Source organism: Diorhabda sublineata, chromosome 10 (genome assembly GCF_026230105.1).
Source record: "Diorhabda sublineata isolate icDioSubl1.1 chromosome 10, icDioSubl1.1, whole genome shotgun sequence".
Lineage (NCBI taxonomy): Eukaryota > Metazoa > Arthropoda > Insecta > Coleoptera > Chrysomelidae > Diorhabda > Diorhabda sublineata.
Genome location: NC_079483.1, coordinates 23,571,792 through 23,594,715, shown reverse-complemented (window position 1 = coordinate 23,594,715; position 22,924 = coordinate 23,571,792). Strand labels below are relative to the sequence as shown.

The 22,924-nt window shown below is 36.8% G+C and overlaps 2 protein-coding genes across 2 annotated transcripts; both read right to left on the bottom strand.

Annotated features, from left to right (window-relative positions):
* Positions 1-1,439: 1,439 nt before the first annotated feature.
* LOC130449971 (uncharacterized) lies at positions 1,440-7,032 on the bottom strand. Its single transcript, XM_056788111.1, has 2 exons — positions 6,954-7,032; positions 1,440-6,853 (listed from the first exon to the last, which is right to left on the bottom strand). Exon 2 carries the CDS (start codon positions 6,533-6,535, stop codon positions 2,792-2,794), a length of 3,744 nt encoding a protein of 1,247 aa, XP_056644089.1. The 5' UTR covers positions 6,536-6,853; positions 6,954-7,032; the 3' UTR covers positions 1,440-2,791.
* On the bottom strand, positions 6,588-21,406 carry LOC130449186 (matrix metalloproteinase-16-like). Its single transcript, XM_056786867.1, has 3 exons — positions 21,302-21,406; positions 7,888-8,494; positions 6,588-6,853 (listed from the first exon to the last, which is right to left on the bottom strand). The coding sequence occupies exons 1-3, from the start codon at positions 21,404-21,406 to the stop codon at positions 6,588-6,590; spliced, it is 978 nt and encodes a 325-aa protein (XP_056642845.1).
* Between the last annotated feature and the right edge of the window lie 1,518 nt (positions 21,407-22,924).

The following is a 22,924-nucleotide window of genomic DNA, read 5'->3' as shown; positions in this document are numbered from 1 at the left end:
GAGCCTTCGATGCAAACAGACCTGCTCATACTATATACGAATTCGTCATACAAGTGGATCCAGGATATTCCATAGACGAAATTCCTCATAATTTGCTCTATTTACCTGTTATACCACAGCGTGAAATAACCAATATCACCGTCATCGCTTTAGACCAAGACGGTCAGCCTGTAAACTTTCGTGGAGAATTAAGTACGTTGGTGTTGGAGCTTAGAGCGCGCGAAGCAAATGGGGCTAATAATAAATCATAAAAGACAGTCTACAGAGCATTCAACTTCATTAGATAAGCTACCATCAAAGCTGAAGCAACTCACGTTCGCAAACAAATTGGTTCTGCAATCGTTGGGTTTTAAATTGAAAAAAAATGACAACAATGTATGGAAAACGTCAACGCCAAAACGACAACATGCCTCCAATGTTTGATATCTACCGTAAGCCGATGTTTGACGATTCAATTCGAAAGGCTGAATACAGAACCTATGCGACTTTATTTGACAATGCCGACGTACAAAGTATAAGACTGTCACTTAATGGTGACTATTGGCCCAATGAAAGAATGCAATTGGATTTCGCTAAAACTGATTACAATGAAGCCTATTTTAACTATACTGAATTCTATCCCAACTACGCAAACTCCACACAGAAGCGCCCCCTGCTGGATTATTCTTCTTTCAAGAAACGAGCATTGTTTGTTATCGATTGTTCAAAACAGGAGGAAAGCATGAAGGCATCCACAGTCGATGTGAAACTTGACATTGAAGCAAACATAGGTTTTCCCGAAAATACCAAAGTCTATTGCATCATAATTCACGATTGTGTAATGGAATACTTCCCCCTCACCGAAATTGTTAGAAGCTTGAACTAGATGTTGTGTGAGTTAGTGTTCGAGCAGACGTCAACATGAGAGTAGCTTTTGTAGACATTCAAGGTTTTGTCGTAGACGGTCTTTTCGTTGCCAAAGAGCTCACCATAGAAATTGGCTTCAAAAGTTCACATTACATATTTTTACCACCGCAACCGTTTTCTACATTAAGTAACGAGGACAAAAAGACCACATCATACTTGGAAAGAAATGTGCACGGCATTCGATACTCTTCAGGAGATGTAGAATATTCTAAAGTAAATGAAATATTAGAAAACAAGTTAATGTATGCCGCAGACTACATTTACGTTCGAGGACAACAAAAAGTCGAGTTTCTGCAAAAGAAATGTCACATTTTCGGTATTTTTCCACATATTATTGACGTTTGCAAATTTGATGGTACACCCTGTGAAACTGGAAACTTTGCTCAAGATCCAAACCCCTGTCACGCATCTGGACTATTTTCATGTACTGAAAGAAATGTACAACGTCTCCGTCACTGGTTTTTAAATACTGTATTACCATTATAAATAAAGTTTTTTTTTTAAATATGGGTTTTATTGAAACACTCTGTATATTCATCAACTTTTATATTACATGAAGATTGGAATTTTCGTTTTACAATTTTCAAAATAATTTTTAAAATTAAAACAAATACAGCCACTAATATTACACATGACATAGCAAAAACAGAATTAATTTCATTTTTTATATCCCCTTCTGTTCTGTTGAACATGGTGTAGGTTGAATACGTCTTAACGGATAAGTAGTTTGCGGCAGTCTACGGGCCAACTGATGGACCTCTTCTTTAGGCACCAAGTGAAGACTGCTCCACGTCACTTTCTTATCAAATAAACTAAGATTCTGCATTTGTTTCATAACCTCACTTTTATCTCCATAGAAAGCAATATCTTTCTTTAATTCACCAATGCTATTAATAAACTCTTCAATTCGACGTCTGTACTCTTCTGAAGACATATTACGAAAGAGAACATTCTCATACGTAGATACGTTTGATGATCGTTTGACGCAGCACTTGACGTTTGACTTAACGACGTGACGTTTGACGTAACGACGTGACGTTTGACGTAACGATGTGACGTTTGACGCAACGACAAGAGAGATACATTTCATGAATATTGTTTTACTGCTATTACATAAAGATATATTGGAAACTAACAAAAAAAAAACACAAGAATTTTAAAAATAATTTTATTATAATTTTATTATAAGAAAACGACAATATTCTACATTTATGAGAGAGAGAGAGAGAGAGAGAGAGAGATACATTCCATGAATATTGTTTTTACTGCATAGCGGCCTCAAAAGTATCAATGTCACTGTCTATATCAGAATCATCAAAACGATTATTTCTAGGCATCTCATGTAAATTATTAATACAGGACTCATGTGATTTTATCATGAATAAGACTTTGTTAAAACAACTCTGACACCAATAGGACATTTCTTGATATACACATTCAACAATTTCGTCACCATCAAATACTTCATGACAGTGATCATAATTAACAAAAATGTTCTTTTTTAAATATTTATGGACCGTTCTAAATACAAAATAACATGATTTACAAACATTTATACGATATTGTGGAAGCCAATATCCACTAGACCATACGCAGTAGGTAGATTCTTCAAACATATCTCCCCAATTTGTTTTACTTAATATAGTGTTTCTTAAATATAACGGTATTTCTTTATTATAGTCAATATATTCTATTCCAATGGATGAAGAATTTGGATTACTCTCAGCCTCTTTTATCGTCGCATTCCATTTGTAAACAGGAAATTTTTTCACAATTTTTTTGGTCAATTTCCGAGGAAGAGGGGATTGCTCTGCGAAATCGGCTGCTGACTTTATCGTTTCACAAATTTTTATGATGCATAATTCCATTAATGTTGAGGAGTTCATTATCTACAAGAGAGTAAGTCTGGAATACTATAATGACCCCACGGCAGCGTATCATAACTATTGGTAATCAAATATCTTTTATCGTCATGAGGACTTAGCGCAATTTTTGTCTGTTCTATGCTATATACGTTATGAGCATATGACCTAATACAGCGTTGAGTAATATTTTTTTCTTTGAAATCATTTAAACAGTTTACATAATCTTCAAAATTTATTTTGTTTTTTACTACATTATATCGAACTCCTTTTGCCTTTTTTACTATTGCACCTGATTGAACTTTAAAAGAATACATTTTAGACCTCAAGCCTGCAAAATGAGTCATAATTTGGCCTTTGTTTTCATCTTTCATAACTCCCAGAACTTTTTTATTCACCTGTGGAATATTATAGTTATTATTGATGGGGTAATCTGAAGTATCGAATTTTGTTAAATCAGCTTTTAGTACCTCCTCATATGCATCATCACAGATGAGCTCATACACAAAACTGTCTGTGTCCATGTACATTAATTTACATCTATCAATACCCAATTTCGGAATCATGTAATCATAATGGAATTGATACATACACAGCTTCGACAAATCCAAAACTGTCATACCAACATAAAGAGGCTTATTGAAAACCAATTCTGATTTAGTGAGTTCTACTGCAATTAGGTTTTCATTAAAAACTGTTCGACTATGAAACCTAACACTAGATATCAAATTTTTGGCGCCGTATCGACCATTCCAGGTTTTAACAAGTTTTACAATTCGGTGCTTCCGTATATTTTCCATCGTCTTTCCAAACACAGCATTATTTGCCAATTTATATAAATTTTTCTCAAAGTCATTGGTAGCTGCAGCCCTCAAACGAGTATTTAGTTCGATATATGGCCGCAGCCATGCAGATTGATTGAATTTCAGAATTTTATGTATCTTTTTAATTTTCAAACCGTTGGCTAACATTTGTTTTAAATTACGATAGTGAACTGTGTATTCTTTTTTACAATAAAGCGTTGTCATTAATTTGGAATAATTTGAGCCTACAGGCTTGCGGTGTTCGGGAGCAAATGGAAAATCTCTGTGAAGATCATGTAATTCATGTGGATACTCCAAGTCTACTTGTAATATATATCCTACGGAAGAATTATCTGCCACAGACATAACATCAAAATTTTCATTATCTAACCATTCAAATCCTCCGTATGGTAATGGTTCACACATAGCCCACCCGTATAAATTATTGACGTCCAGGTAGAGTAAGTACTTTGAGGGTTTTGTAGAATCATATTCAGACATGTACTTATTGTTAGCATTCGATAATCTACTGCTACAAACCGAAATTCCTCCTCGAATTGCTTTCTCGATAAACATGATCATGTCTACGTCATGCAATAACTCTAATTTACATCCTACATATTTCAACATACAGTCCCAAGTATATCCAGGCATTGTATAGTACCATGCAGGGTCTAAACCATAAGTAATTGAACATTTTCTTCGAAATTGTTCGAAAACATCTGATAAAAGTAAAACATCGGTCTTTAAGTACAGATCAGAATACTGACCCAAATTTTCAATATCAAATGATTTCCACACTGCATGAGCATGAGAATACTTCTCAATACTGATGTTTTTATCCTCCAATTTATTATAAAATGCCTCTATTGGTGGTAGTTCACAAGTATTTAATTTTTCCCAACTATCTATAAAATCGTAACAGAAAACCCCTTTTTTGGCTATTAATTTAAATTGTTCGACACTTAAATTACTAAATTCTCTTTTGGAAATTTTTAAATCATTATCATTCAATGTGGCAGCTAATTCTTCCAAGGAAGCACCCAAAAACCTCAGTGAATCTATGAATCGAAATTTTATATTTGTATCTGAATCGTTAAGTGTAAATGAAATGTATTTTTCTTTATTTATGGGGAGTAAACTGATGTTTCCTCTTTTACTTAATTCCGAAATGATGAAATGGCTATCGTAGTTACTTAAGTTATGGAAAACTGTAGGTACAACAAACAGTTTTTTGAAATTTAAATTGCATGCTTGATGTGCAAAATTTCTAAACTTCCCCGTAAAATGATCGTGATCTCTAACAATGATATCTGTAGAGGAAAAACCCTTTTCACATATGTGACACATTGTTGCCACACGTAAATCTGGTTTTTCTTCCATAGGTGTAATAGTTTTAATTTCTGATTTAATACTTTCAGCCAAATTCGATAATTCATTTGCAAACCAATCCATGCAATCTCTACCTCTGTAGCTCTTGAAAAAACTCAAGTCTTCGTTGTAGCTACATTTTACATAGTAACCAGCACTATATGCTATATGTTTTTGATATCTATTTGTCTTATTATGAAGCTGTGTTTTATCTGTAAATTGTTCTAGCATGGACTCAAAGTCGGCATAAACTACAAAAGGCGTAGTTTTTTTGTATATATAATTTCTAAAACTAAGAGATTCATATTTTGGAAAAGACATTTTATAATTATTTAATTCAGAGCATAATTTCAAGTGGACATTCAATTTACTTTCACTACTGAAATAATTTATGCAGCGATTGCAAATAAATTTTTTATATGTAGTTTTACTTAACTGACTATTAATTAAACGTGACAAATCTTTGATCCAGCAGTAGTGATATGTGATTTCTGAATTGTCATTATCTATAGGAGGTGCTTCATAATCGTTTAGCTTTGGAAAATATGTATTTTGAATTAATAAAAGATTTACATGTTTCTCGTGTATTGATTTAGCAAGTCTTACTGGATATACTTTGTAAAATGGTTTTTTATTATTTATTTCAATTGAATCCAAGGCATAGACATTGACGGAAATGTTATTAGATTTTTCAAACTTTGAAATTTGATGCAGGGCCATCGGAGCTTCCAAGTCTTGTGTATTCAAGACTGTGCTATAATATGGATATGAGGAAGTGAGTTCTTTATGATTTTTGGCTGGGTACAAAGCACTAACAATTGACCAATAAAAACATGCTTGGTCAGAATTTTTAATGTTTATGCACCCTTGCTTTTTTTGAATAGGTTCTGGAAGTTTAATATAAGATGAGCCGTTTCCAATTTCAAATTTATTGATATTTACTTCTAAAGAAATAATTTTACTTAATGCAAAACCAGAGTCCCTCTCTTGAAATTCTGATAATTTAAAATTAATTTTATCTTTGACGTTCTCGAAAAACCATCGCTCTATATCGGTCGATACATCGATAATAGAATTTTTAGTCATAAAATAATGGAAACTAGAAATTTCATTTTCACCAGATTTTTTAATGAACTCTCCACAAAAACAAACATAAACTTTAACAACAGAATATTTTTTCCTAAAAATTTCCCTTATTTTATTTTTAAAAATTATTTGACAATCATTTAAAAATTGCGTTAAGTCCTTATGATATAAATTTACTATAAGTCCAGTTTTAATTCTGCTTGTAAATGCAGAAGCTACATTTTCCCATTTAACCCTATTTTTCAGTTTATTATTCAGCCCCATACCTATATTCCTATTTGAAATAAGTTGTTTAAAATGTTTGAAATGTCCTATGTATGTTTGTAATTTCCTAATTGTACCTACATGCAGTCCTCCTTTTTTAATTGCCAAATTACATACTTTAATTTGTTTTTTCAATCGATTCAACCAAATTTCCACATCTCTATCCGTTATCTTATCAAACAATATTTTTCTGACATTTTTAATGACTTGCAGTAAATTTTCAGATTTTTTTACAATATTCATGGTACTCACCTCTCTCTCTCTCTCTCTCTCTCTGTGTGTGTCTTAGGCACGTCTATAGTTCCTCAATTTCAAATGACGCTAGCCGTTGATTTTTTCCAACATCCACTAATCCCTTGAATATAATTCCGTATTTTTCCTTTTCAAATTCTTCAATGACTGGTTTGTAGACACTTGTGACTCTTTGCGGTAAAAACACTACTTCTGTATCTAAATCCAATAAAACTGATTCTCCGAATTTGGAATTGACTATTTTTGCCTTCTTTATAGCCCTCAGAGTATTCAAAGGTAGATCTTGTATTTTTGTTATTGGTTTTCTCTCTGTAATTAGAGACGTTGCGTTAATTTTTTTCAAATCCATCTGAAAAGAGAGAGAGAGAGAGCGCGTAACCCACAAGAAAAAAAAAAAAAAAAAACTTACATTTTTTGTTAAGGCACAATTTTTTTTTTTTTAACAGATACTAGTATTTGTTCTTCAGAGCTGGTTTTTCTCTTGCTGGCAGTGGAAGAGACTGACTCCAACACAATGAAACATCTTATTTATACTCATGGCACTATCTCCATACGATTGTGATAGAATGTTCTAGAAAAAATATTTTATTTGCGGCAATTTTGTAATTTTTTTATTTTCCTGTACATGTGGTCCATATGGTTTCCGATTATTCTAATAAATTTTCACTGTTTCCTGTACATGTGGTCCATTTGGTTTAGAAATATTCTTATCAATTTCCTGCGTTATCAAAAATTTCTTATTAATAGGTAAAAGTTATCTTAAGATTGGCGTTCGGGAATTTCCAGAAAAAAAATTTTAATAAGAGTTTATTTCAAAATATACAACATCATTGATAAAAAGGGTCCGGCTGCAACAAGTTTTTTAGTAAACTCATTATATTTGTAGTATGTGGTGTTTTTGAAAAAGTACATGTGTCCGTCAATGTACTGGAATGCTCCTGTAACATCTGTGGGTAGTCCAGGGAAAATATCTTTTATTTGTCCTCTATTCCGAACAGTTTTCAAGTTCTTGTCAAATTCAATATAATTACTGTTATTATAAAATACATATATTTTCCCATGATTGCTTTGAAATATTGTGTTTATTTGAGAATTCTTAGGTATAATTAAATAATTTTCCTCAAGTATTTGTAGAGCGGGAAAATCTGCTACATAGTATTTACGGTCATTGACTGCTATTAAATTATCTGAAGAACTTTGAAAAATCTGAATTATGGGACCCACTTCTTCAGGTAAATAATCATCGAGTATTTCTGGTTGCGAGGGAATAAGTTTCGAGTTCAAATCAATTTTCCATAGGGAATTTTCATTAATAATATATAAATGGTAATTTTCAAATTCACCAGTCATGGCAATGAACATATACTCCGGTATTATGTCGCATAAATTTTTATCCGATTCATTTGGTTGATGTGCAAGTGTCTTTGTAGTCGGTGGCAGCGCTGATGTGGGTTTGAAAGGATTATTTACATATCTATTGATTGGTCCATAAAGAGCTTCAAGGGCCATTTTATCATCCTCATCCAATTTAGGAGCAATGTTGAATTGATACCATGGATACATTATTGCTGTCTCAATATCACTGTGAGCAATTCCTAAAATATGCCCAATTTCATGAATTAATACCATAAGTAGGCTAGTCTGATCTTCTGAACTTGATCCATCCAAACTTAAATCCCACTTCTCATCAGCATCAATATGAAGCTCTATACAACTGTTGCTTTTTGGGAAATAAGCATGTGCCAACACCTTACCGGGACCATCAAATGTACTGGAGCACTCACCTCTACCTTGGCAATTTGCTCGAAAATAGTGCTTTCCCCGTACAACTGTAATAGATATATCGGGAGCATAAGGCCGTATTTTGTGTATTAATTCAAATTTAAACTTTGAACTGTTACTCCACACTTCAAAAGCCTTTTTGGTTACTTTAAGATATTCTGGAGTTGCCTGAGGGAAATACCATTTCAAATCAAATTTTGACCATTTTGATTTAACTCTAAAAGAATGATCATCGTCGGAAGCTGCTTCACTCACATTACATCTTGGTCTATTTAGAAGTTGAATTGTATTTTCATCTAATTCTCCCGTTGCAGGTATATTATATCTTTCTTGAAAACTCAACAAATAATCCTCAAGTTTAGTCAAATCATTTTCATTTGCGTACCCGAACCGGTGTAAATACTTCATAGCATACTGTTGGTCGACAACGCATAGTACTGGACATAGTACTGCAGCTAATATAATGATTAACATGATCTTCACTCATCTGCTATCCTCAAAAAACTAATTTCCAATCACATTAATAACGGAATATATAATTTTTAAAAAACCCAAAGACTTTTAACCGACCTGGTATATCATCGCAACAAATCTGTCTCGATTACGTGTGTGATACCTTACATTGACAAAAATCTCTTTTTATTTATACGTTATACTTTTATGTTACAAGATTAGCGAATAAAAATGATATATATAATTTTTTAAAACCCAAAGACTTTTAACCGACCTGGTATATCAGCGCTCCCGATCATCGCAACGAAACTTTACGCATGCGCAAAAACGGAGTCTCTCTCTCTCTCTCTTACACATTGTCTCGCTGCTCTCTCTCTAACACACGGTTTTCCCTATTTCTGTAGTCGTGCATACGTTGTTCATCTACTTAGCGCCCTCTGCTGGCCAAACGCCAAACTTAACACGGTTTTATAGACACTAGCGCCCTCTGCCGGCCAGACACCAAACTTAACACGGTTTTATAGACACTAGCGCCCCCTGCCGGCCAGACGCCAAACTTAACACGGTTTTATAGACACTAGCGCCCTCTGCCGGCCAGACGCCAAACTTGACACGGTTTTATAGACACTAGCGCCCCCTACCGGCCAAACGCCAAACTTAACACGGTTTTATAGACACTGGCGCCCCCTGCCGGCCAGACGCCAAACTTTACACGGTTTTATAGACACTAGCGCTCTCTGCCGGCCAGACGCCAAACTTGACACGGTTTTATAGACACGATTTTTTTTTTCGTTTTTATTAATATTTCATACAACTTTTATATGTTACACCTCGAACAGTTTCTATTCTCATAAAACTTTAAACTAACCTAACCTAACCTAACCTAACCTAACCTAACCTATCCTAAACTAACCTAACCTAACCTATCCTATCCTAACCTAACCTAACCTAACCTAACCTAACCTAACCTAACCTTTTTTTTAGTGTGGATGGGCAAATCTTCATAATACCAATCAGAAAGTGTCCCAGATGTGCATCGCTTCACACAACCTAACCTAACATACATCTATCTCTTTATTTTTGGACAAGTACCTATATCGAGCGAACATCTAATTTCATAATACTTTTTTCCCTTTGTATTACTATTTTCATACAACTTCTATATAACACACCTCGGACGGCTTCTACATACAAAACATCTCCATTCAATTTTCGCTATTCATCTTTTTCGACAAGTTCTTATATCCTAACGGCCAGACGCCAAACTTAACACGGTTTTATAGACACTAGTGCCCCCTGCCTGCCATACGCCAAACTTTACACGGTTTTATAGACACTAGCGCCCTCTTCCGGCCAGACGCCAAACTTGACACGGTTTTATAGACACTAGCGCCCTCTGCCGGCCAAATGCCAAACTTAACACGGTTTTATAGACACTAGCGCCCTCTGCCGGTCAGACGCCAATCTTCACACGGTTTTATAGACACTAACGCCCTCTGCCGGCTGATGCCAAACTTGACACGGTTTTATAGACACGATTTTTTTTTTCGTTATTATTACTATTTCATACAACTTTTATATGTTACATCTCGAACAGTTTCTATTCTCATAAAACTTTAAACTAACCTAACCTAACCTAACCTAACCTATCCTAGCCTAACCTAACCTAACCTAACCTGTCCTATCCTATCCTAACCTAACCTAACCTAAAATAACCTTTTTTTTAGTGTGGATGGGCAAATCTTCATAATACCAATCAGAAAGTGTCCCAGATGTGCATCGCTTCACACAACCTAACCTAACATACATCTATCTCTTTATTTTTGGACAAGTACCTATATCGAGCGGCAATCTAATTTCATAATACTTTTTTCCCTTTGTATTACTATTTTCGTACAACTTTTATATGTTACACCCCGAACGGCTTCTACATACAAAACATCTCCATTCAATTTTCGCAATTCATCTTTTTCGACAAGTTCTTATATCCTACCGACCAGACGCCAAACTTAACACGGTTTTATAGACACTAGCGCCCCCTGCCGGCCAGACGCCAAATTTTACACGGTTTTATAGACACTAGCGTCCTCTGCCGGCCAGACGCCAAACTTGACACGGTTTTATAGACACTAGCGCCCTCTGCCGGTCAGACGCCAATCTTCACACGGTTTTATAGACACTAGCGCCCTTTGCCGGCCAGATGCCAAACTTGACACGGTTTTATAGACACGATTTTTTTTTTTCGTTATTATTACTATTTCATACAACTTTTATATGTTACACCTCGAACAGTTTCTATTCTCATAAAACTTTAAACTAACCTAACCTAACCTAACCTAACGTAACCTATCCTAACCTAACCTAACCTATCCAATCCTAACCTAACCTAACCTTTTTTTTAGTGAGGATGGGCAAATCTTCATAATACCAATCAGAAAGTGTCCCAGATGTGCATCGCTTCACACAACCTAACCTAACATACATCTATCTCTTTATTTTTGGACAAGTACCTATATCGAGCGGCAATCTAATTTCATAATACTTTTTTCCCTTTGTATTACTATTTTCATACAACTTTTATATGTTACACCCCGAATGGCTTCTACATACAGAACACCCCCATTCAATTTTCACAATTGATCTTTTTAGACAATTTCATACATCGAGCGAACATCTAATTTCATAATACTTTGGTTTCCATAATTCTAACTATTTGCATACAACTTTCATATAACACACCTCGGACGGCTTCTACATACAAAACATCTCCATTCAATTTTCGCAATTCATCTTTTTCAACAAGTTTTTATATCCTACCGGCCAGAAGACAAACTAAACATGGTTTTATAGACACTAGCGCCCTCTGCTGGCCAGACGCCAAACTTAACACGGTTTTATAGACACTATCGCCCCCTGCCGGCCAGACGCCAAACTCAACACGGTTTTATAGACACTAGCGCCCTCTGTCGGTCAGACGCCAAACTTGACACGGTTTTATAGACAATAGCGCCCTCTGCCGGACAAACGCCAAACTTAACACGGTTTTATAGACACTAGCGCCCTCTGCCGGCCAGGCGCCAAACTTAACACGGTTTTATAGACACTAGCGCCCTCTGCCGGTCAGACGCCAAACTTCACACGGTTTTATAGACACTAGCGCCCTCTGCCGGCCAGATGCCAAACTTGACACGGTTTTATAGACACGATTTTTATTTTTCGTTATTATTACTATTTCATACAACTTTTATATGTTACACCTCGAACAGTTTCTATTCTCATAAAACTTTAAACTAACCTTACCTAACCTAACCTAACGTAACCTATCCTAACCTAACCTAACCTATCCAATCCTAACCTAAACTAACCTTTTTTTTAGTGAGGATGGGCAAATCTTCATAATACCAATCAGAAAGTGTCTCAGATGTGCATCGCTTCACACAACCTAACCTAACCTAACCTAACCTAACCTAACCTATCCTAACCTAACCTAACCTAACCTGTCCTATCCTATCCTAACCTAACCTAACCTAACCTAACCTTTTTTTTAGTGTGGATGGGCAAATCTTCATAATACCAATCAGAAAGTGTCCCAGATGTGCATCGCTTCACACAACCTAACCTAACATACATCTATCTCTTTATTTTTGGACAATTACCTATATCAAGCGGCAATCTAATTTCATAATACTTTTTTCCCTTTGTATTACTATTTTCATACAACTTTTATATGTTACACCCCGAACGGCTTCTACATACAAAACACCCCCATTCAATTTTCACAATTGATCTTTTTCGACAATTTCATACATCGAGGGAGCATCTAATTTCATAATACTTTGGTTTTCATAATTCTAACTAGCGCCCTCTGCCGGCCAGACGCCAAACTTAACTCGGTTTTATAGACACTAGCGCCCTCCGCCGGCCAGACGCCAAACTTAACACGGTTTTATAGACACTAGCGCCCTCTGCCGGCCAGACGCCAAACTTGACACGGTTTTATAGACACCAGCGCCCTCTGCCGGCCAGGCGCCAACCTTGACACGGTTTTATAGACACTAGCGCCCTCTGCCGGCCAGAAGCCAAACTTGACACGGTTTTATAGACACGATTTTTTTTCGTTATTATTACTACTTCATACAACTTTTATATGTTACACCTCGAACAGTTTCTATTCTCATAAAACTTTAAACTAACCTAACCTAACCTAACCTAACCTAACCTATCCTAGCCTAACCTAACCTAACCTAACCTGTCCTATCCTATCCTAACCTAACCTAACCTAAAATAACCTTTTTTTTAGTGTGGATGGGCAAATCTTCATAATACCAATCAGAAAGTGTCCCAGATGTGCATCGCTTCACACAACCTAACCTAACATACATCTATCTCTTTATTTTTGGACAAGTACCTATGTCGAGCGGCAATCTAATTTCATAATACTTTTTTCCCTTTGTATTACTATTTTCGTACAACTTTTATATGTTACACCCCGAACGGCTTCTACATACAAAACATCTCCATTCAATTTTCGCAATTCATCTTTTTCGACAAGTTCTTATATCCTACCGGCCAGACGCCAAACTTAACACGGTTTTATAGACACTAGCGCCCCCTGCCGGCCAGACGCCAAATTTTACACGGTTTTATAGACACTAGCGTCCTCTGCCGGCCAGACGCCAAACTTGACACGGTTTTATAGACACTAGCGCCCTCTGCCGGTCAGACGCCAATCTTCACACGGTTTTATAGACACTAGCGCCCTTTGCCGGCCAGATGCCAAACTTGACACGGTTTTATAGACACGATTTTTTTTTTTCGTTATTATTACTATTTCATACAACTTTTATATGTTACACCTCGAACAGTTTCTATTCTCATAAAACTTTAAACTAACCTAACCTAACCTAACCTAACGTAACCTATCCTAACCTAACCTAACCTATCCAATCCTAACCTAACCTAACCTTTTTTTTAGTGAGGATGGGCAAATCTTCATAATACCAATCAGAAAGTGTCCCAGATGTGCATCGCTTCACACAACCTAACCTAACATACATCTATCTCTTTATTTTTGGACAAGTACCTATATCGAGCGGCAATCTAATTTCATAATACTTTTTTCCCTTTGTATTACTATTTTCATACAACTTTTATATGTTACACCCCGAACGGCTTCTACATACAGAACACCCCCATTCAATTTTCACAATTGATCTTTTTAGACAATTTCATACATCGAGCGAACATCTAATTTCATAATACTTTGGTTTTCATAATTCTAACTATTTGCATACAACTTTCATATAACACACCTCGGACGGCTTCTACATACAAAACATCTCCATTCAATTTTCGCAATTCATCTTTTTCGACAAGTTTTTATATCCTACCGGCCAGAAGACAAACTTAACATGGTTTTATAGACACTAGCGCCCTCTGCTGGCCAGACGCCAAACTTAACACGGTTTTATAGACACTATCGCCCCCTGCCGGCCAGACGCCAAACTCAACACGGTTCTATAGACACTAGCGCCCTCTGCCGGCCAGGCGCCAAACTTAACACGGTTTTATAGACACTAGCGCCCTCTGCCGGCCAGACGCCAAACTTGACACGGTTTTATAGACACTAGCGCCCTCTGCCGGCCAGATGCCAAACTTGACACGGTTTTATAGACACGATTTTTTTTTCGTTATTATTACTATTTCATACAACTTTAATATGTTACACCTCGAACTGTTTCTATTCTCATAAAACTTTAAACTAACCTAACCTAACCTAACCTAACCTAACCTATCCTAACCTAACCTATCCTATCCTAACCTAACCTAACCTAACCTAACCTTTTTTTTAGTGTGGATGGGAAAATCTTTATAATACCAATCAGAAAGTGTCCCAGATGTGCATCGCTTCACACAACCTAACCTAACATACATCTATCTCTTTATTTTTGGACAAGTACCTATATCGAGCGGCAATCTAATTTCATAATACTTCTTTCCCTTTGTATTACTATTTTCATACAACTTTTATATGTTACACCCCGAACGGCTTCTACATACAGAACACCCCCATTCAATTTTCACAATTGATCTTTTTCGACAATTTCATACATCGAGCGAACATCTAATTTCATAATACTTTGGTTTTCATAATTCTAACTATTTGCATACAATTTTCATATAACACACCTCGGACGGCTTCTACATACCAAACATCTGCATTCAATTTTCGCAATTCATCTTTTTCGACAAGTTCTTATATCCTACCGGCCAGAAGACAAACTAAACATGGTTTTATAGACACTAGCGCCCTCTGCCGGCCAAACGCCAAACTTAACACGGTTTTATAGACACTAGCGCCCTCTGCTGGCCAAACGCCAAACTTAACACGGTTTTATAGATACTAGCGCCCTCTGCCGGCCAGACGCCAAACTTGACACGTTTTTATAGACACTAGCGCCCTCTGCCGGCCAGGCGCCAAACTTGACACGGTTTTATAGACACGATTTTTTTTTTCGTTATAATTACTATTTCATACAACTTTTATATGTTACACCTCGAACAGTTTCTATTCTCATAAAACTTTAAACTAACCTAACCTAACCTAACCTAACCTAACCTATCCTAACCTAACCTAACCTAACCTAACCTAACCTGACCCATCCTATCCTAACCTAACCTAACCTAACCTTTTTTTTAGTGTGGATGGGCAAATCTTCATAATACCAATCAGAAAGTGTCCTAGGTGTGCATCGCTCCACACAACCTAACCTAACATACATCTATCCCTTTATTTTTGGACAAGTACCTATATCGAGGGGCAATCTAATTTCATAATACTTTTTTCCCTTTGTATTACTATTTTCATACAACTTTCATATAACACACCTCGGACGGCTTCTACATACAGAATATCTCCATTCAATTTTCGCAATTCATCTTTTTCGACAAGTTCTCATATCCTACCGGCCAGAAGACAAACTAAACACGGTTTTATAGACACTAGTGCCCCCTGCCGGCCAGACGCCAAACTTAACACGGTTTTATAGACACTAGCGCCCTCTGCCGGCCAGACGCCAAACTTAACACGGTTTTATAGACACTAGCGCCCCCTGCCGGCCAGACGCCAAACTTAACACGGTTTTATAGACACTAGCGCCCTCTGCCGGTCAGACGCCAAACTTGACACGGTTTTATAGACACTAGCGCCCTCTGCCGGCCAGATGCCAAACTTGACACGGTTTTATAGACACGATTTTTTTTTTCGTTATTATTACTATTTCATACAACTTTTATATGTTACACCTCGAACAGTTTCTATTCTCATAAAACTTTAAACTAACCTAACCTAACCTGTCCTATCCTATCCTAACCTAACCTAACCTAACCTTTTTTTTAGTGTGGATGGGCAAATCTTCATAATACCAATCAGAAAGTGTCCCAGATGTGCATCGCTTCACACAACCTAACCTAACATACATCTATCTCTTTATTTTTGGACAAGTACCTATATCGAGCGGCAATCTAATTTCATAATACTTTTTTCCCTTGGTATTACTATTTTCATACAACTTTCATATGTTACACCCCGAACGGCTTCTACATACAAAACACCCCCATTCAATTTTCACAATTGATCTTTTTCGACAATTTCATACATCGAGCGAACATCTAATTTCATAATACTTTGGTTTTCATAATTCTAACTAGCGCCCTCTGCCGGCCAGACGCCAAACTTAACACGGTTTTATAGACACTAGCGCCCTCCGCCGGCCAGACGCCAAAGTTAACACGGTTTTATAGACACTAGCGCCCCCTGCCGGCCAGACGCCAAACTTAACACGGTTTTATAGACACTAACGCCCTCTGCCGGCCGGACGCCAAACTTGACACGGTTTTATAGACACTAGCGCCCTCTGCCGGCCAAACGCCAAACTTAACACGGTTTTATAGACACTAGCGCCCTCTGCCGGCCAGACGCCAAACTTGACACGGTTTTATAGACACCAGCGCCCTCTGCCGGCCAGGCGCCAAACTTGACACGGTTGTATAGACACTAGCGCCCTCTGCCGGCCAGAAGCCAAACTTGACACGGTTTTATAGACACGATTTTTTTTTCGTTATTATTACTACTTCATACAACTTTTATATGTTACACCTCGAACAGTTTCTATTCTCATAAAACTTTAAACTAACCTAACCTAACCTAACCTAACCTAACCTAACCTATCCTAGCCTAACCTAACCTAACCTAACCTGTCCTATCCTATCCTAACCTAACCTAACCTAACCTTTTTTTTAGTGTGGATGGGCAAATCTTTATAATACCAATCAGAAAGTGTCCCAGATGTGCATCGCTTCACAAAACCTAACCTAACATACATCTATCTCTTTATTTTTGGACAAGTACCTATATCGAGCGGCAATCTAATTTCATAATACTTTTTTCCCTTTGTATTACTATTTTCATACAACTTTTATATGTTACACCCCGAACGGCTTCTACATACAAAACACCCCCATTCAATTTTCACAATTGATCTTTTCCGACAATTTCATACATCGAGCGAACATCTAATTTCATAATACTTTGGTTTTCATAATTCTAACTAGCGCCCTCTGCCGGCCGGACGCCAAACTTGACACGGTTTTATAGACACTAGCGCCCTCTGCCGGCCAAACGCCAAACTTAACACGGTTTTATAGACACTAGCGCCCTCTGCCGGCCAGACGCCAAACTTAACACGGTTTTATAGATACTAGCGCCCTCTGCCGGCCAGACGCCAAACTTGACACGTTTTTATAGACACTAGCGCCCTCTGCCGGCCAGGCGCCAAACTTGACACGGTTTTATAGACACGATTTTTTTTTCGTTATAATTACTATTTCATACAACTTTTATATGTTACACCTCGAACAGTTTCTATTCTCATAAAACTTTAAACTAACCTAACCTAACCTAACCTAACCTAACCTATCCTAACCTAACCTAACCTAACCTAACCTAACCTAACCTAACCCATCCTATCCTAACCTAACCTAACCTAACCTTTTTTTTAGTGTGGATGGGCAAATCTTCATAATACCAATCAGAAAGTGTCCTAGGTGTGCATCGCTCCACACAACCTAACCTAACATACATCTATCTCTTTATTTTTGGACAAGTACCTATATCGAGGGGCAATCTAATTTCATAATACTTTTTTCCCTTTGTATTACTATTTTCATACAACTTTCATATAACACACCTCGGACGGCTTCTACATACAGAATATCTCCATTCAATTTTCGCAATTCATCTTTTTCGACAAGTTCTTATATCCTACCGGCCAGAAGACAAACTAAACACGGTTTTATAGACACTAGTGCCCCCTGCCGGCCAGACGCCAAACTTAACACGGTTTTATAGACACTAGCGCCCTCTGCCGGCCAGACGCCAAACTTAACACGGTTTTATAGACACTAGCGCCCCCTGCCGGCCAGACGCCAAACTTAACACGGTTTTATAGACACTAGCGCCCTCTGCCGGTCAGACGCCAAACTTGACACGGTTTTATAGACACTAGCGCCCTCTGCCGGCCAGATGCCAAACTTGACACGGTTTTATAGACACGATTTTTTTTTCGTTATTATTACTATTTCATACAACTTTTATATGTTACACCTCGAACAGTTTCTATTCTCATAAAACTTTAAACTAACCTAACCTAACCTAACCTAACCTAACCTAACCTATCCTAACCTAACCTAACCTAACCTGTCCTATCCTATCCTAACCTAACCTAACCTAACCTAACCTAACCTTTTTTTTAGTGTGGATGGGCAAATCTTCATAATACCAATCAGAAAGTGTCCCAGATGTGCATCGCTTCACACAACCTAACCTAACATACATCTATCTCTTTATTTTTGGACAAGTACCTATATCGAGCGGCAATCTAATTTCATAATACTTTTTTCCCTTTGTATTACTATTTTCATACAACTCTCATATGTTACACCCCGAACGGCTTCTACATACAAAACACCCCCATTCAATTTTCACAATTGATCTTTTTCGACAATTTCATACATCGAGCGAACATCTTATTTCATAATACTTTGGTTTTCATAATTCTAACTAGCGCCCCCTGCCGGCCAGACGCCAAACTTAACACGGTTTTATAGACACTAACGCCCTCTGCCGGCCGGACGCCAAACTTGACACGGTTTTATAGACACTAGCGCCCTCTGCCGGCCAAACGCCAAACTTAACACGGTTTTATAGACACTAGCGCCCTCTGCCGGCCAGACGCCAAACTTGACACGGTTTTATAGACACCAGCGCCCTCTGCCGGCCAGGCGCCAAACTTGACACGGTTTTATAGACACTAGCGCCCTCTGCCGGCCAGAAGCCAAACTTGACACGGTTTTATAGACACGATTTTTTTTTCGTTATTATTACTACTTCATACAACTTTTATATGTTACACCTCGAACAGTTTCTATTCTCATAAAACTTTAAACTAACCTAACCTAACCTAACCTAACCTAACCTAACCTAACCTATCCTAGCCTAACCTAACCTAACCTAACCTGTCCTATCCTATCCTAACCTAACCTAACCTAACCTTTTTTCTAGTGTGGATGGGCAAATCTTTATAATACCAATCAGAAAGTGTCCCAGATGTGCATCGCTTCACAAAACCTAACCTAACATACATCTATCTCTTTATTTTTGGACAAGTACCTATATCGAGCGGCAATCTAAATTCATAATACTTTTTTCCCTTTGTATTACTATTTTCATACAACTTTTATATGTTACACCCCGAACGGCTTCTACATACAAAACACCCCCATTCAATTTTCACAATTGATCTTTTTCGACAATTTCATACATCGAGCGAACATCTAATTTCATAATACTTTGGTTTTCATAATTCTAACTAGCGCCCTCTGCCGGCCGGACGCCAAACTTGACACGGTTTTATAGACACTAGCGCCCTCTGCCGGCCAAACGCCAAACTTAACACGGTTTTATAGACACTAGCGCCCTCTGCCGGCCAGACGCCAAACTTGACACGGTTTTATAGACACCAGCGCCCTCTCTCGGCCAGGCGCCAAACTTGACACGGTTTTATAGACACTAGCGCCCTCTGCCGGCCATAAGCCAAACTTGACACGGTTTTATAGACACGATTTTTTTTTCGTTATTATTACTACTTCATACAACTTTTATATGTTACACCTCGAACAGTTTCTATTCTCATAAAACTTTAAACTAACCTAACCTTACCTAACCTAACCTAACCTAACCTAACCTAACCTAACCTTTTTTTTTAGTGTGGATGGGCAAATCTTTATAATACCAATCAGAAAGTGTCCCAGATGTGCATCGCTTCACAAAACCTAACCTAACATACATCTATCTCTTTATTTTTGGACAAGTACCTATATCGAGCGGCAATCTAATTTCATAATACTTTTTTCCCTTTGTATTACTATTTTCATACAACTTTTATATGTTACACCCCGAACGGCTTCTACATACAGAACACCCCCATTCAATTTTCACAATTGATCTTTTTCGACAATTTCATACATCGAGCGAACATCTAATTTCATAATACTTCGGTTTTCATAATTCTAACTATTTGCATACAACTTTCATATAACACACCTCGGACGGCTTCTACATACAAAACATCTCCATTCAATTTTGGCAATTCATCTTTATCGACAAGTTCCTATATCCTACCGGCCAGAAGACAAACTAAACAAGGTTTTATAGACACTAGCGCAGTAGATGAACAACGTATGCACGACTACAGAAATAGGGAAAACCGTGTGTTAGAGAGAGAGCAGCGAGACAATGTGTAAGAGAGAGAGAGAGAGACTTCGTTTTTGCGCATGCGTAAAGTTTCGTTGCGATGAGCGGGAGCGCTGATATACCAGGTCGGTTAAAAGTCTTTGGGTTTTAAAAAATTATATATATCATTATTATTCGCTAATCTTGTAACATAAAAGTATAACGTATAAATAAAAAGAGATTTTTGTCAATGTAAGGTATCACACACGTAATCGAGACAGATTCGTTGCGATGATAACAGCGGGAGCGCTAATCTTGTAATATAAAAAAATCTGCGGTAAACTGATAGCGTCTTATTACTGAAATACAGTTAAAAGTAACGTATACGGGGTGACTTAAAAGTAACATAAAAAAAAAAACAACAATAACAATAATAATTATTTATTTTAATCATTGATAACTTTAACTTTATAAAAGTATACAAATTCTCTAAGAGCATTGTGTAACATATCGTTTGGTGTAATAGAACAAAATGCGTATAAAATTTGTAAAGGACTTTTCGGAGAAGGTATTTTTTTACAGAAATCCAAAACATTATAATAATATTCACAAAAATTCAAATTTTCTAACACAGATATACGTTGTATAATTATATTATTTAATTCTAAAATTTGCGATACTCCTTCTTCATCCATGTAATACTCAACACCATGTTTCTTGACTAAAATTACCTTACTGTCATCGTAATTCAATGGGGTGATGGTACAGTAATCTCCACATGGTAATGAATCAGGTTTGAACTCGTCTCCGGTATGAAGAAAGATCTGTTGTGACATAATTGAGATAAAGGTATTCCATTCATAAGTACTGAAAGATATTTTGCTGAACTTAAGATGTTGAGATAAGATAACAGCAGGTGTGAATGATCTTGCAGGACTTATTCCACATTTTACTTCATACCCCGAAATTGGATACTGTGTTGAAAGCAGGTAAATGTTTTCAGACTTGGCAGCAGTCTCATAGTTTTCCAATATTCTATCTAACTCTGAACTGTAGTTACTCGAATCAGATTCGATTTTCGAGCAAATTGCCAAGGTAGAGGTGAGTGCTCCAGTACATTTGATGGGCCCCGGAAAGGTGTTGGCACATGCTTATTTCCCAAAAGGCAACAGTTGTATAGAGCTTCATATTGATGCTGATGAGAAGTGGGATTTAAGTTTGGATGGATCAAGTTCAGAAGGTCAGACTAGCCTACTTATGGTATTAATTCATGAAATTGGGCATATTTTAGGAATTGCTCACAGTGATATTGAGACAGCAATAATGTATCCATGGTATCAATTCAACATTGCTCCTAAATTGGATGAGGATGATAAAATGGCCCTTGAAGCTCTTTATGGACCAATCAATACATATGTAAATAATCCTTTCAAACCCACATCAGCGCTGCCACCGACTACAAAGACACTTGCACATCAACCAAATGAACCGGATAAAAATTTATGCGACATAATACCGGAGTATATGTTCATTGCCATGGCTGGTGAATTTGAAAATTACCATTTATATATTATTAATGAAAATTCCCTATGGAAAATTGATTTGAATTCGAAACTTATTCCCTCGCAACCAGAAATACTCGATGATTATTTACCTGAAGAAGTGGGTTCCATAATTCAGATTTTTCAAAGTTCTTCAGATAATTTAATAGCAGTCAATGACCGTAAATACTATGTAGCAGATTTTCCCGCTCTACAAATACTTGAGGAAAATAATTTAATTATACCTAAGAATTCTCAAATAAACACAATGTTTCAAAGCAATCATGGGAAAATATATGTATTTTATAATAACAGTAATTATATTGAATTTGACAAGAACTTGAAAACTATCCGGAATACAGGACAAATAAAAGATATTTTCCCTGGACTACCCACAGATGTTACAGGAGCATTCCAGTACATTGACGGACACATGTACTTTTTCAAAAACACCACATACTACAAATATAATGAGTTTACCAAAAAACTTGTTGCAGCCGGACCCTTTAATTGGAACGTGTTCGATATTCCATGTCCAAATGGAGGCCTTTTAAATCATCTCAAAATTTTATTAACAAAAATAATTTCTTTTTATCAATGATGTATATTTTGAAATAAACTCTTATTAAAAAATTTTTTTTCTGGAAATTCCCGAACGCCAATCTTAAGATAACTTTTACCTATTAATAAGAAATTTTTTGATAACGCAGGAAATTGATAAGAATAATCGGAAACCATATAGACCACATTTACAGGAAATTACAAAATTACAAAATTGCCGCAGATAAAATATTTTTTCTAGAACATTCTACC